Source organism: Canis lupus, chromosome 1, assembly GCF_003254725.2.
Source record: "Canis lupus dingo isolate Sandy chromosome 1, ASM325472v2, whole genome shotgun sequence".
Taxonomy (NCBI): Eukaryota; Metazoa; Chordata; class Mammalia; order Carnivora; family Canidae; genus Canis; species Canis lupus.
The window spans coordinates 69,324,979-69,341,236 of NC_064243.1; the positions used below are offsets into that span (position 1 = coordinate 69,324,979).

Sequence of the window (16,258 nt, forward strand, 5' to 3'; positions counted from 1 at the left end):
TCTACAAAGCCTAACAATCTAGTGGGGGAAAAAAAGAGCATTTTCTCACACATACCCGGAGCCAGTCTGAAGTTGCTGTTTTTGCCTCACTGAAGTTGTTTTCTAGCCACAAGCTACTACAAATTGTTCAGACCTTTTGGCAGCAACACAGGAAACTGCCCTTTTCACCCGTTCTCCCACAAAAATGTAGTCAATTTCTAGGCAGGCCCATCTCTCAAGGCTGCTTGCTTTATGGAGCCAAATGCACACCATTTTCATCTAGCAACACGGAAGGGCCCCAAATATTGTGCATTTTTGTGAAAACAAAACAAAGCAAAAACTGAAGGCAAGTCACCAAAGGCCTGTGGGCAAAGCTCTCCAGGCAACGAGCCCGTAAAGCGTGCTCCCCCACGGTCCCGGGGCCTCGGAAATCTTCAGGGCACTCGGCAGTCCAGCTGTTTTGGTTTTATCCGACTCGTCCAGGATGCAACAGGCCACATGTGAAGCCATTTCCTGCGCTTAATTGTCCTCGGCTTCCCACTGTACTCAACTCACCGTGTTTCAAATAAGCAGGTAATAAAGGCACATCTGCCTTTCGATTTAAAATAAAATCATAACCTCAGATCTTCACTTTGAATCTGTACTTTTTCCACCATCCTAAGAATCACATAAAGGTATTTGGGCAAGCCACACAGAAGTGGTGCAAGTTTCTCTCAACTTTTTATGGGGGCATACAAATCGATCTATATTCTTCTCCTTCAAGTATGTAAGCAGGTGAGGGCAGGAGTAAGTTAAGTGAGCTGGAACATTTAATTTGTAACAGCAGGGCTGAAATTACCTTTTGAATGCAAAATTAAAGAGCCTTTGAAAACCAGGATTCCTTCTAGTCTCATTTGGCTTAAAATTTCACAGGGCATTTAAAAAAAAAAAATCAACAAATAAAGAGTGAATGGCAAGGAGCATCTGCAGCTACTCCCCAAGTACAGCTGGACACTACCCTGCCAGGGGAGCGTCAGATGCCAAAATGCAACCTGATGAACAATCCACAGACTATAAAAGGAAATCGGCCCAGTATTTTCCAGGGAACGTTTACGGTCTCCAAAAATGACTTGTAACCTCAAACAAGTTCCAATATGACACAAAGGTAACTTTTCCAGAAGGGTACGATATCCAAAACTGTCCAAAAACCACGGAGACCAAAATGAGAAGCAAAGGGACCTGCATTCAATTACACACACCCATTACTTTGATTTCATAAAAGATAACCAAAAGGGTATTTTTCAGAGTCCAACATTAACAGTAACTGAAAATGTGTTCAAGTTCAGACTCCTTTTCAAAGCTACACTGAATTATTATAGCAAAATAGATCCTATAGATTATACCAGGGGAAAAAATCTGGAAGGCAAACCAAGAAATCCAAATTTAAAATTCAAACGAAAATTCCTGCATAGTAGGTAGAGAGACCTGGCTTGCCTGGATCTAAGTACAAAAGGCACACTTTGTTATTTTAGGTAATCTTCCCGATTTAAATAGATTAGCTGCACAGGGAGTGAGTGCTAATTGCAAACATGCCTTCATTCACCACCTGCATTAGCTGATAACAAACCAAACCATCTTCCGTCTCCATAAGCAAAGCAGTCTATCAGAGAGGCTTCACATCATTGCTTATCAGCTCATCAGCACCTTCAACGTACACACCACTGTGAATATTATGAGAAAGTGTCTACGGAGGGCGCAGGACGAAGTGGCCTCCTCGTTGGGAGAGTCACTGTGTAGGTAGAGGAAGCGCCGTGCGCTGCGCAGCACCAGCAGGCGACAGCCTGGAGGACGCTCACCAGAGAAGCGGAGCCTGTCCTTGCTCACCTGTCCACATCTTCACACGACTTAACTTTCGAACAAGTAAACAGCATCAAGGAACGGCTGCCCCAAGGTTATCCAGAGGTCTGGCACGGAAAGTCAGAGCATCCTCAAGTTCAAACACATGGGTTTTCTGGCCCGCGGCAGAGAAAAATAGGGTTGGGCAAATGTCCTGCAGATTTGAGCTAAGTAGGCAGCCAAGGCCTCTGTTTACTCCTGCTGCATGTTTCACTTTCTCACACATTAGGAAGCCCATCTTAAAGTGCGGTTGGACTTTTCTAAATAGCAGAGGAGTGGAAAATGCAGAGTCAGGCACCGATTTCTGTCACTCCTCATCCCACTTCCACCCCATATTCAATCTGTATTTATTGTGCAGTTACTATATTAAAAAAAAAAAGAAAACAAGGCACACAACTATCAGTGAGAAGGATAAAGAGCTCACAGATGTATTTGCTACCAAGTGGGTTAGGTGTGCATCTGTATACACACGCAATAAACGTGCCGAGGGGGTTTTGTTTGCTTGTTTGTGCAGTTTTTGAAATATCTCTGCGCAGTTTACGTTATAGAGGCAAGAGCACTGAAGGCCCTTCACGTGTCTCAGTGAAAACCTCGACCCATGTGGCTTCAATCAAGCCAGGGGTTTCTTGCAGACGGTCCCAGCTCCGACTCGCCTGCATCCGGGTGCCGGGAAGGGCCAGGAGGGCAGGCTCACGCTGCTGCCAGGGGCTGAGCGATCCGCAGCCTATGCTGGGGCACAGCTTCCCTACGAGGACACTGTCCACGTCCCAGCTGTCTCACATACTTGTGTGAGATCATGGGATCCTTCCTGATTTACTCTTATTTTCTCCTACGTTTTTTCCAGTGAAATCCTTCCAGGAATGTTAGAATCATGTCTTTAAATGAGCTCACTAGTAAAAAGAATGTGTGAAATAATGCTTACTAGGAGACTTAACAGAAAACCAGTTGCAGCACACATCCGACTGTGGAGTATTCAAATCCTTCCTAGGGGCACGGGGGCCGCTCAGGGGTTGAGCGTCTGCCTTCAGCCCAGGTCGTGATCCCAGGTCCCGGGCTCGAGTCCTGCATCGAGCTCCCTGAAGGGAGCCTGCTTCTCCCTCTCTCTGTTCACACTCTCTCTGTCTCTCTCAAATAAATAAATTTTTAAAAGTTGTTGGAAAAAAAAAAAAAAAACATAAAACCACTATGAAAAGAACTATAAATCAGAAAGTTCGAGTACTGCCACTTTGAGTAAGAATAAAAATCCTGCAGGCCTAATACCTCAGAAATTAGAATAATTAAATGAAGATATACATGAGTATGTTTTACAAAGTGCTTTAAATTTTTTACATTATACCGCTGCTCAAGGAACAGCTCTGGTTTTAATATCCCCAGTAAATAAGACGCTGTCAGGAATAAAACAAGCAATGAACTAACATTGGCTGAATTTTAAAAATCCATTTTTAGGCTTCCAGAAAATTCACCGATGAGCAGAAATATTTGCCAAGGTGTGCATCTCTCTCAGTGGCTGTAGCTGATGACACTGTTTTGCATAGTTTCAATGTTTTCATTTTCTTTATAAGTATTATCCCCACATTCATAGTCTTCTACATTTTTAGTTCAAGATTAATTTTTTTTCAGATCTGTGCTCATATATGTATTTCTATGTAATTCATATATGCAGGTCATTCTCTTTAACTCCCACACAGTACTCCACCATAAAATAAACTTCCTTTTTCCCAATTGAAGGATAGTGTTTCTGCTATTTTGCTATTAAGATAGCTCAGTGACCACTGCTTCCGTTCTCCCTTGCAGAGGTGCAGGAGTCTCGAGGGTAGGTATCTAGTGGAATGCTGGCTGGGGAGGTATGGTCAATTTTACCTGATACTACCAAAATGTTCCCCAAGATGCTTGTACCAATATCTAGTCTCACTAAAAGTGAATACAAATAACAATTTTTCTACACCTTCCTCAACACTTGATGTTTTTAGATCTCTATTAAGATGGTTATGGAAAGTCTCTTATAATTTGCATTTCCTAACTATTAATGAGATTCATATGTTTCCTGGCCACTGGGGTTTCCAGTTCTGTGAACTGCCTACAATTATCCTCAATTTTTCTATCAGTCTGTCCTTCTTATTGATTTATAGGAGTTGCTCCTATCACCTAGATTTTAATCCTTATGGGATATGGGCTATTGTCAGTAATCCTCTCTTGAAAAAGCCACCTACAATGGCTAGAATAGACCCAAGTCATTTTTTTCTCATTTGACTACAAGTATGGGAGTAGATGATTCATGGCTGATGCCTCTAGTCAAGAACATCATCACGGAACTAGCCTTGTATGCTCCTGCCCATCATCTCGAACATGTAGCTTCAACTTCTTCACTGCAACAAAGCCGCTGCAGCTCTAAACTTGATTCCCACATTGCAGGCAAGAAGGGAAACAAGGAAAGACAAAGACCAGACCCCGTATTCAGAAAGCAAAGCTTCTCCAGAAATTCTTAGCTTACCTGGTCTCAATGCTCACAACCTCTGAAGGACACCAAAGCAGACCACCACTGTTAAATGGGCACAAAATAAGGTCGTGTTTGTAAAGATAGGAAGGCAATTATCAATGTCTTTCAAACATTCATTACACTCTCCACCAATTTGAGCCTTTTCTTCCCAATGTAGTATATTTTCTTGTTGTACCGAAGTTTAAGAGTCAAATTTCTCAATCTTTTCCTTTATCATTTGTATTATCTGTGTTCCCTACTCCCCAACAATGTTCATATTTTCATCTAAAAATTTTAAAGATTGGCTTTATACCCTTATCACTATTTTGCATGTATAGTGAATTTTTGCACCTGGTATGAAGTGAGGAATGAAATTTCATTTTTTCCCATATGCTTCTTTAATAGGTCACCTTTCCCTACTGATTTAAACTACCACCTTTATAACATAACAAGTTTCCTTATTTTAGTTTATATCAAGTTTTTGGGCTCATATTGGTTTATATCAAGTACAGTGGTCTAATTACCTGGATTTGCAACATTTTAGTAAGTTTGATATGTGTGGTATGGCAAGTCTTCCCAACTTGTTGGGAAAACCAAAAATTATTTTGGCTACTCTTGGACACACGCTCATTGACATATGGATTTTAGGATGAACTGTTCCATAAAAACCCTGCTTTGGTTTTTAACGGGTTTTCATTGAAATTATAGATGTATCTTAGGAAAACTGGTATCTTCACAATATCAAGCATTCAATAACGAACAGCTCTCCATTTATTCAGCCCTTCTTTTACATCTTCAATGTTCTGTAATTTAGCCACAAAGATTTCACACCTTATTAGATTTGTTCCTATGAAACAGAATTTCTACACTATTAAAAACCAGAAATGAGATCTTCTTTACATAGCATTTTTAATTGGCTATCCCATGATTCGCTAGGGTTTTGCAGAATATTCTGTAACTGTGAAAAAATAATTTTCATCCCTCCTTTCTAATACTTAATGCTCATTTCTTGTCACACTGTACTGACAAAGTTCAAGAACCACATAAAAATGACAAAAAGTGGTATTTTTTATTTTGACTTTAAGAATATGCTATCATCATACTGTTAAGTGTAACATTAGATATTAATTTGAAAAAACATTACTGTATTAAATAACTATACAGATTCCTATTTTAGTGAGCATTTTCATGAATATTAAAATTTCATTAAATGGCTCATCTAGCAAAATAATTATGTTTTCCCTACAGTTGCCAATAATAAAATCTATTAAAGGAATCTGAAACAGTCTGTTATTCCTACATTCTTGAACTCCATTTGGTTATAAAAGACTTTTGGGAGGGTGTTTATTGGGTTCTTACCTATAATTATGAGTGACATTAGCCTATCATTTTGTTTTCTTTTTTTTTTTTTACCCCCACTATTCTGATCAATATCTGTTTTCAGCGTTATGTTGGCCTTCAAATTTTAAAAAGAATGCTTTAATACAGTTCTACATTCTGGAACCATAAAGGAATGTTCAGTTCCATGATACTATAAAAACATTTTCCTACAATGGAGGCCCAGTAACTCATATTTTTTTCATGTTCTCTATGATTATTAACTTCCAAGATTTTCTTCTGAAGGAAAACATTTATATTTTCCTGGGAATGTTTCTATTTTGCTGATTCATTTCTAAATTATTACTAAAGGTCTATCTTTACAATGTTTCCTGGTCTGAGGTTATAAAATTTTTTTCTCATTCTTTTTTCTGTATAAAATAGTTACAGGTTTATCCTTTATCTAGTGACTTCCATCCCCCCCTTCTCCGCCCAATACAAAATTATTACATTTTTTTCCTCTTCCAATTTTTGTTCAAGTCACTGACTCCCTCTTCCTTACTTACTGGGGCTTATTCTTCATTCTCTTTCTACTGTCTTAAATGTAACGTTCATTTCCATTTTTTTTTCCTTAGTAATTTAAAGCTGTGGATGTCAGGGCACCTGGCTGGCTCAATTGGTCGAACATGGTACTCTGGATCTCAGGGTTGTGAGTTTGAGCCCCATTGTGAAGGGAGAGTTTACTTTAAAAAAATAAAGAAATAAAATAAAGCTATGAGTGTCTGGTTACAGTTCCTGCAGCCTCTCTCAACTTTTGCCATGTAGGTTCTCCCTGTTACTGTGTTGTAAGCAATCTGTAATCTAGCTCCCATAATGGATGGTTTCCTGTCCCTTCCTGTTACACACGTTCCAAGAGGCTCCGGTCACCGGAGTCATCCACAACTGAATGGAATGACAGTAAAAAGACCAATGAATGGATTTTCCATGCTAAGTATCAACAGTATATTTGGTGAGAGATGCAAGTCAACAATTTAGGCTCTAAGTCAGAAAGCCCATCCCGGAGGATTACAACCCCAATTGTTGAGTTATCTGCTGGAGTTTCCCAGGACCCCCAGCCCTTCACTCACTGTGCTGCTCATGCTCTCAGAACCTTTTTTTTTTTTTTTAAGATCGTATTTATTTATTCACGAGAGACACAGAAAGAGAGGCAGAGACACAGGCAGGGGGAGAAGCAGGCTCCATGCAGGGAGCCCGACCTGATGCGGGATCCCAGGATCACACCCTGAGCTGAAGAAGGCAGATGCTCAACCGCTCAACCGCTGAGCCACCCAGGCGTCCCTGGGAACAATTCTTTTTTTTTTTTTTTTTTTTTAATTCTTAAGCACACCTTTACTCCTCCCTCTCTCATCACAGGGTCTGGTGAGTGCTGGAATCCTGCCACAGTGACTCATCCAGAAGATTACCATCGCAGCACGCTTCATATCTCAAGATTGGAGCCCTTTCTATGTAATATGCTGGGGGTTCCGGTGTTAAAAACTACAGCAAATAAGAATCACTGAAAAATATTTAAAAACCCTGCACAGACTAAAGAACCACACCCCAACACCCTCCTGAGCAAAACCCTGGCCAAAAACACCAAACTTGTACATATCAGAAAAATCAATTAGGAAAGTAAGGATGGTATATACCCAAATACATGGCAACATTTTTTTTCTAAAAAAAAAAAAAAAAGCAAAACCTCAGGAAAGAGGAAATGCTCTTTAAAAAATGTCAATAGAAACAAGAGTAGTAAGAGTACTAGCCAACACTTCCTATGGATTCTGCTAAGAGTTCTCACATATATTTAAACCAAACTTTAATTTTTTTTCTTGCATAACTTAATCTTTACAAAAACCCTATAAAATAGACATTTCACAGATGATGAGAGTAAGGCACACAACCACTCAACCCAAGCGTTCTGGCTCCAGTAGTGACCCTGATGACTACACTTTAAACCACCGAAATACTCCATACTTTTTACTATATCCTACAGATAATTCTTGATCTGCTTCATATTTAAATCTTTGTAGTTATCAAAGGGAACAGTCTCTTAATTTCTTTATTTTTTTTAATAATTTACTAACATGCTTGCATTCAAAGCCTGGCTCGACCAATTAGCTGCCATGTAAGTGATTTAATCTCCTTTCCTCTGTTTCTTCATCTTCGACATAAAAACCACTGATGGCACCGATCTCATAAACCGAGCATGTGGTTTAAATACCCTGAAGTGTTGAGGTTGTATTACAATACCTGTCCTGGTGAGCAATCTATGTCAGCTGTCACTGCGAGAACAGTGTAATCACCAGGATCAGCCACTGTTTCCAGGGGGGATTTCCCTATAATTATAAATAATATTACACGGGGCGCCTGGGCGGCACAGTCGGTTAAGCAACCACCCCTGGGTTCCAGCACAGGTCATGAGATCGAGCCTTGCGTCTGGCTCCGGGCTCAGCAGGAAGTCGGCTTGAGAGTCTCTCGCCCTCTCCCTCTGTCCCTGTTGCTCGTGCTTGCTCGCTCTCTCTCAAATAAATAAGTATTTTAAAGAATAATATATGAATAACATCATACACAAGCCTTTTAAAAATCTGTTAAAAATCAAATTCTGTAAGACTAACCCTTGTGCCTATCACAGATATTAAGCAATCAAGTAAGTCTATGGATAAGATTCTTGTGACATTATCATATCAGATTCAACTCTAGAAATAGGATTCACATGAAAAAAAGTTTTTTTTGTCTGTTCTGTAAATCATTCTATTCCCCTTACCTACAACATCGTTTGGCACCCACACGTATGTGCTGAATGAATGAATAAAAACGTGCTTTGTCTCAAACGAGTTAGAAGGAAATGAAAATGTCATGTCCTAGAAAACAATGTCATTAGATAAAAAGTTTTATACAAAAAGTCTTATAAAATGACGAAAGCGATCCTTCCATACTGATACATGGTATTTTGCTGTTTTAATACTCGCATGTAATTACCAAGCAGTAAATGAACGCGTGAGAGGGAGAGGGTGCCTGCCCTGGAAGTTCACACAATGACCCAAAGAATCACTTGAGGGACATAAAGACCTTTCCTCCTTGTCTTTTCCTGTCGTGCCTCCAGAATCAGTTGCACCTGATCTTCGGGAGCCGGCGTTCTCAGGGGCAGCAAGTACAAATTCCCGTTTCCTGGAAGGAGCTCCGTGTCCACAGGGCGCTCCGCTTCCTTTGCTGTCAGATAAATAAACCTCCTGACAGACGCTGGAGCGACCTGGAGCGACCTGGAGCGACCTGCCCGTGCCCGCGGCGGCCACTCGGGCACCTCCACCTCCGGGGCCTTGACCGAGGCCACCGCGGGGCGCGGGCTGCAGCGAGGCCGAGAGGCGGTGCGACCTGGCGGCCGGGGCAGGCCCTCGGGGCAGGCCCTCGCGGCGAGCCCGGTTCCAGTGCGCTTGGCGGGTGGGCGGAGCCCGGGGCGCGGGGGGCCACACGGGCCGGGCTGCTCACGCGGGAAAGGAGCGCGTCGGCCTCGGTCCCGGGCGCCGCGGGGACGGGGCGGGGGCGGGGGCGGGCAAGGGGGGCGGGCAAGGGGCGCGGACCCCGGACGCGACTGTCCGGCCAGGCCTCGGGCCCCGCGCCGCTCGGAGCCTCGGCACCTGCCGCTGCCTCAGGTCGGTGGCTCCCGCGCCGCCTGGACGCCGGGCGCCTCGGCACGAGAACGCGCACACGCGGGGGCGGCCCGGGCGCCACGGCCGAGGCAGGCCGCCCGCCCGAGCAGGCCGCGAGCAGCGCTCAGCAGGGCGGCGTCCCCTCCGGCCTCCGCGCCGAGCAGCCTCGCGCTGAGAATCGCCCGCCGCGTGGCCGCCGCGCACCTCGAGGGCCGCCGCCGCCCTTCCCGCCGCCCTTCCCGCCGCCGCGAGCCCACGAGCCCACAGGCCGGTCTCTGCTCGGGCCCTGCCCAGGGGCGCGGGCTGCGCCTGGGGCCCTCCCGCCTCGCAGGGCCTTCCCCTCGGCCGCCCGCCCGCCCGCAGCACGCGGCCCCTGTCCGCCTCCCGGCGTCGCGGCGAGGACACCATGCGGGGCCCCAGGCCCCAGGCGCCGGCGCCCCCCCCTCCCCGGTCCCCCTGGTCCCCCGTGGTCCCCCGCGCCGCCCTCCGGCTGCCCCCACCTCCCCGCGCCTCCTCCCGCGCTTCCCCGCAAAGGCCTCGGGCGCCTCAGGCCCGGCCATCGCCGCCGCGCCCGCCCACCCGGCCGGAGCCGTCCGCAGGCCGCGCGCCCAGGACAACACCAGGACACGGCGCGTCCTCCCAGGCCCGAGAGGCGCCGGGCAGCGGCCGCGCCGGAGGCCCGCAGGGGCGCAGAGCTCTGGGGGAAGGCCCGGCCATGGACCCCGCCCCCGGGGGCTCAAACGACGTCGCCGCCGCAGAGCCCGTCCTCGCTCCCCGAGCGCCTCGGGAAGGGCGGGCGCGGGGCCACCCCGGGGCACCTGCACAGGCCACGGAAGCCCCAAGCAGCGAGCACGAAGCGGCGGGGCAGGACCCCACCCCCCGGGGGGTCACCGCCGTCGGCCAGGGCCCGGGGCACAGCCAGGTACGCGACGCCTCAGCTCGCTGCCGCCTCAGTCCTGAGATCGAGCCCCCCCCCCCCGCCCCCGCGGGCAGCACGCTCAGCACGGGGTCTGCGCGAGGTTCTCTCTCCCAGCCCCTCCTGTCCTCTCTCTAAAACAAATAAATCTTTATTTAAAAAAAAAGGCAGCATTGCCTTAAGATAGGCCCCCAACTGAAAAAACTTCCACCTACTAGGCCCCCCACCCCATAAAAGTTCACTCATTCAACAGAAATGTACGGAGTTTCGAAGCTGGGAATTGGAGATTTAACAATGACCATGAGTTTTATTTTTCCAAAAAAAGGTTAAAAGAATTCTCTAGAAAGTGTTTATGCGTGTTTCCAAGAGTCCTGCAATATTCCAAGGTCAATTCAAGTTTCTGCTGATACCCGATCAAGTAGTTTATTCAAAACTGCCAGGACTTGAAATATTTTCAGGGAAGGCGAAGTGAAAATTCTGCACCGTGACTTCTATCATGAGCGCCTAAGCAAAATGCAAACACCCTCCCCTGTGAAGTATACTTATTTGGTGACTGCAAAGATAATTTCAAAAGATCTAACCAAAAATGACAACAGATAACAGGATACTAGTATTCCAACATATCTATGAACTACATATCAGAGTTTGTTTGTTTGTTTGTTTATGACATGGAGAGCGCACAAGCAGGCAGAGGAAGCAGCAGGCTCCCAGCTGAGCAGAGCACGATGTGGGGCTCCACCCCAGGACTCTGGGATCATGACCTGAGCCAAAGGCAGATGCTTAACCCACTGAGCCACCCAGGGGCCACAGATATCAGAGTTTATTTTTTTTTTTAATTTATTTATGATAGTCACAGAGAGAGAGAGAGAGAGGCAGAGACACAAGCAGGCTCCATGCACCGGGAGCCCGATGTGGGACTCGATCCCGAGTCTCCAGGATCGCGCCCTGGGCCAAAGGCAGGCGCCAAACTGCTGCGCCATCCAGGGATCCCGATATCAGAGTTTAAACATCAGCAGTTACCACTCATGAAGTAGATCTGTCCTTCGTTGCTACTTTAAACAAAGCGACGATAGCCAATCACCAACTCACGTTACCAACTTCTCTAGAACACCAGAATTACGGACACTTTCTAAGAATGAATACCTGTTTCTAAAGAGTATTCCCACCGAGGGAAAAGCAATCATGAGGCTCCTTCAAAAAGTATAAAGTAAACATGTCCTTCACGACACAGGCAAAGCGGCTTCCTGCTCCGTGGACAAAACCCATTTCCCTTTCGGAGACTCCCTGATCATGTGTCACTAAGGGCCTGGCGCATCCCTCAGTGTGACACTGCTGCTCTCCAGAGAACAATGAAATAAAAATACTCCATTGTCTCAAGCTCAGGACATACTAGATGATACAAAAAGTTGACTCTAACTGGTTTATTATTTTAAAAGGGAAAATGGTAAGTAAACATGCAGGATGAAAAACTGTTCAATCTGGCCCAGTCCTTTGAATACTAACCACTACACCAAGGACATGTGCCTCAGCAGTGCGGCCCTCAGACAATAGAACCTGTGTCCCCCTAATCGGAAGAAAAGGTTACGTAGTATGTAAATCCTGCACCGGGTTATCCAGTCATATGCTAGGTTATATCCAGGGCATATCACCTACTATAGGTACATGCAGATTTGCACACATATTTTTCTCTTCATTACTCTCCAAACATATTTAAGTAATCAAGAGACACAAATGTTAAAAATAATAATAGCTTAAAGGAACATTTCTCACTCCAAAATAATCTGCACTTGTTGTATCTTGATTTCTTGTGTCTCCCATTCTCCATATGTCCTGTCAAAGTCTTGTTGCGCTCCTGAATGGCCAAATTACTGAGGGCACCATCCCACTGCTCAGCTCGGCTCCAGTGCTGCGAAGTAAAGAAGGATCTAGTTCTCTCTCAAGTTCTGATCAGCTGCTCTCATCAGAGAGCAAACTTTTCAACCTTCCCTTCCATCGCTGAAACTCATTGGTGATAACACTGGAGAGAGAATGCGAGAGAGAGAAAGAAAACCTAACACCTTCCACGTTTACACGAGTATTTTCCTCCCCGGTACCTCCCTTTGGCATCTCTCTCTCCTTTCGGAAATTCTGGTAAGGAAATACAAAACCGTATCCCCTTATGACTTATGCCCCCACTTTGGGGCGGGGGGCTATCCTAGGGAAGAGCATCAAGTGAACGCTGGTGGCCTTCTCTATTTGCTTAGGACTGAAAAGCTGAACAGCTTAGTGTTATTTTGCAAAAATCTGAATATATCACTCCACCCCTCTCCCCACTGAGCACTGATGAAAAGACATTGTTATTAGCAAATTCCCCTAGTCAAATTCTGGAGAATGGCCTGGGTAAACAGTACATTAATCACTGTCCTTTCAAAAGCTAAATTTACATTCTACAATTTCATCCTATGGAAATAAATTTTTAAAAACATGCAGAAAGGATTAGAGCGATCACTGCTCTATTTTTAAATTGCCAAGTTAATTCCAGAAATTAAAAGGGCATTTCCCTCTATGGCATCCTGATTCACATGTCAAAAAATGACTTAGATTTTATACATTTACTTTGGAAACTTGGAGATGCGTGTCAAATTACAAACCAACTGCATAAACATTCCAGTGACATTTAACTGCTACCAAACTGCTAAACGTTGATCTTTAATAGGACACGGCCGTTAGTGTCACACCACCTACAAGTCTGAACCAAGATTTGACTGTTCTGAGCCCTTTAGCCAACAGTGAAATCCTCAGGGGAGGATCTATTTTGGTTTTTCTTTTCCAGGCGGCACCCCCAAACCCAATGAGGATAACAGGTGGATTGCGGCCATCCACAAACACATGTTCTCTCTCTCTCTCTCTCTCTCTCTCTCTCACACACACACACACACACACACACACACACACAACCTATTCAGAACCATTGTTTGCAGTTCTTAAACTACTTTAACAAAAGGCTGAGGGCCCTACTAAGAAGAGTAAGGACTCAACTATCAGTGGCTCCAGATCAGAGGCTGAGAGAGAAGGGATGTTCTGGACGGCAAAGCCAACAAGAGGCAAAGGTGGCCGGAAGCACTGAGCGACTGTAGGCCCTGACCCCGTCGGCTGGGCAGTGCTGCCCCTCACAGCATGACTGCTCACTGACCCTCCCTGTTGTGAGACCTCCTGGTCTCACCAATGCCTTCCCAACCCCTGGTTTTAAAGCATTTATAAGCAACTTTTGTAGCAGGTGCTCCATAAATTCCAAAACTACATCAGCAGACTTCTACTGAAAGTATTTCTCCACTGCCTAATAGCCAGAATCTCTTGTGTAACTGTCTATCTTCAAAAAGCAGAAAGTTACTGACAAGTCATTTTTATATAAGCTTTCCTTTGTATGGTAATAAGATCAAAGTAAAATATGCAGCCTCCCCTGTATATCTTAGGTCCTCAAATAGTACCTCTTTAAGATGTGCTGCATTTCTAAATAGGCAATTTCTCAAGCACTTACCTCAGTATTAAATAATTTCCTTAATCTGAATCATTTATATAACGACTCCACCAGACTCATCTTGTAAAAATGCCCTTGTCGTCAAATATAATTACATGTATACAGCAACAGCTGCTAATAAATTAAATGATATCCTTCACCTAGAGGCGCCAAAGGCTATAACTAATTAAAAAGTTTATAAGAATGGTAGAGAATATTAAAATGTAGCACGATGTTAAATACCTACTAGGCACTAAGTAGACACCTCCCAAAATGACTGAACTGTTGTTTTAAGTACCTACAGAGCAGATTTACCCAGGGTGCCTGGCTAGCTCAGTCAGTGGAGCATGTGGCTCTTGATCTTGGGGTGTAAGTCTGAGCCCCATGTCAGGTATAGAGATTACTTAAAAATAGAGTTTAAAAAAAAAAATAAAAGCAGATTTACCCAAATGTCCACTTAGACTAATGGACAGAAAAGTAAGCAAACAGGTACGAAAAAGAAAACGTACCAAGATTAAACAAACAGGCATACGAAAGTAAGCTACTTAAAAGTAACAGCAATGGGCAAAAACAAAAAAATGCCATAGAAGAGACTAGGTACCAAAATCACGCCAAAATAATCAGACACGCATATAGTAAGTTCAACAGATCTGTGCCAAGAAGCAGATTAAGAGGACACATGCTAAATTCTAAGGACTCGAATCAGCTGACTTAATTAACTGGAAATTTTACTAATTACAAATTAAATCCAACTCTTGGCCAATGTTACACTTCAAAACTTCATGATTTCCTCACTCAATTCTTCCATTACACGAATTGACACCAAAAAAGAAAATAATTTATGAACATAATAACTGAAAATTCAGTAACTGTAAACATTTATTACAAAAACAGTAAATAAATAATCCAACCCAGGAGTGACTAATTACATTCTCTAAAATGAACCATGGAAATTATGAGTGTCTTCTCCAGGACTTTGACCGTGAAGCTCTACTAGGTCTTCTATCTCAGCATTTCTCCAGTGGAAGGCTGGAGAAAGTAATGAAGTATACAAATGAAAATCAGAAAAAAATTCTACTCAAGTATTCACGTTGGTAGAAGATACATTTAAATGTCATGAAGCGATTTCTTGAGAAGAGGGCATCATCAAATATGACAAAGGACACTTACTCCAAAGTGATGTGTAAAGGGGAAGAGGAAACAGGCCTATTTCAACTATATACCAAATCTTGAAAGGGCTTCAATTCTGAGAAATATTTCCCTAAAAACACGTCTGAAGACAAAACCACTAGAAGAAATGCTTACCAGATAAACCCTTGACCAAGTTTATGTATCAGTTTCCTGTGCATTATTGTATCAAAAATCACAGAAGAGGTGACAGCCTGGGGTAGCACAGTGACCCCTTCCTTTAAAAGGGTTTAGCCGAGGGGCACCTGGGCAGCAGTCTGCCTCTTGATTTCGGCTCCAGTCGTGATCTCAGGGTCATGAGAGCAAGCCCCACGTCCCTCTGTCCCTCTAGCTCCCTGCTCAGCAGGGAGTCTGCTTGTCCCTCTCCCTCCCCACTATCCCCCCACGCCACCCACCCCCCTGCTCACATATGCTCTTTAAAATAAATAAAATCTTTAAAAAATAATAATAAAGGGCTTAGCGGAGTACTTTAGAAAGCTGTGGAACAGAACAAGGGCTTCATCCTTCCTTCATGCTCTTTCAACTATAAAATACAGCCAAACTTACCTCCTACCTCCTTTCAGCTCCTGACAACGTAAGGGGAGTAAACGAAATAACAATTTTGGTCCATTTGAACAAAGTTGCTTATACAAACCTTACTTTTTTTTCTCACAAATCAAAGACTGGTTTGCACAGGTCACAGCATCACAACGGGCCAAAGTAAAAGATCATAAGTGGCACTATGTACTCTACAGAGTATTTTCAGATTCATGCTTTAATCTCAAGAACCAACGGGGCAGGCCGACCTCACCTCAGAGTATTACCAATTAGACCCACCTGCCAGGTTACTAGCCCACGGCAAGGACTCAGGTCTTGAACTTTAAGATCTAAGTTCCATTTACTACATCACTCAATGTCCCAAATCACAGAGAACTTCTATTTGTGAGAAACACGCAAGATGTGCTCTTACCCACCTGTCCTGACAAAATAATAACTGTAAAGGTAACAACCTTATACATACACACCGATGCTGAGTCTACTTACCTCATAATGGTGCCTCCTCATTCACGTTACCTTTAAAAATCAAGGGCTAACAAATTCAAAAACAGGCGAAGGCCTTAGACATTTCTCCAAAGGGGAGATACAAATAGCCAATAAACACATGAAAAGATGCTCAACATTAGGGAAATGCAAATCAAAACCATCTTCACACACATTAGGATGGTTATTATTATTTTTTTTAAGGAAAGTAAGTGTAGGCAAAGATGTGGTGCGATTAGAATTGCTGGTGGGAATTTAAAATGGTCTAGCCACTGTGGAAAGACAGCTCGAGGGGTCCTCAAAAC

At 44.2% G+C, this 16,258-nt stretch overlaps 2 protein-coding genes across 4 annotated transcripts in view; one reads left to right on the plus strand and one right to left on the minus strand.

The window, feature by feature from the left end:
* The window catches only part of EPB41L2 (erythrocyte membrane protein band 4.1 like 2), a 193,662-nt gene that overhangs the window by 153,308 nt on the left and 24,096 nt on the right, over positions 1-16,258 (minus strand). Inside the window, exon 1 of one of the 3 annotated variants that reach the window (XM_049115523.1) lies at positions 56-193. The exons of the other annotated variants lie outside the window; for them this stretch is intronic. The gene's annotated coding sequence lies outside the window, so the exon portion shown is untranslated. Of the gene's footprint in view, positions 1-55; positions 194-16,258 lie in introns of those variants that run through there. 3 annotated transcript variants of the gene reach the window in all.
* The window catches only part of LOC125753405 (basic proline-rich protein-like), a 31,065-nt gene continuing 24,546 nt past the window's right edge, over positions 9,740-16,258 (plus strand). The window contains exon 1 of the mRNA XM_049099880.1: positions 9,740-10,255. Coding sequence (XP_048955837.1) covers positions 9,740-10,255 — 516 coding nt within the window. The remainder of the gene's footprint in view (positions 10,256-16,258) is intronic.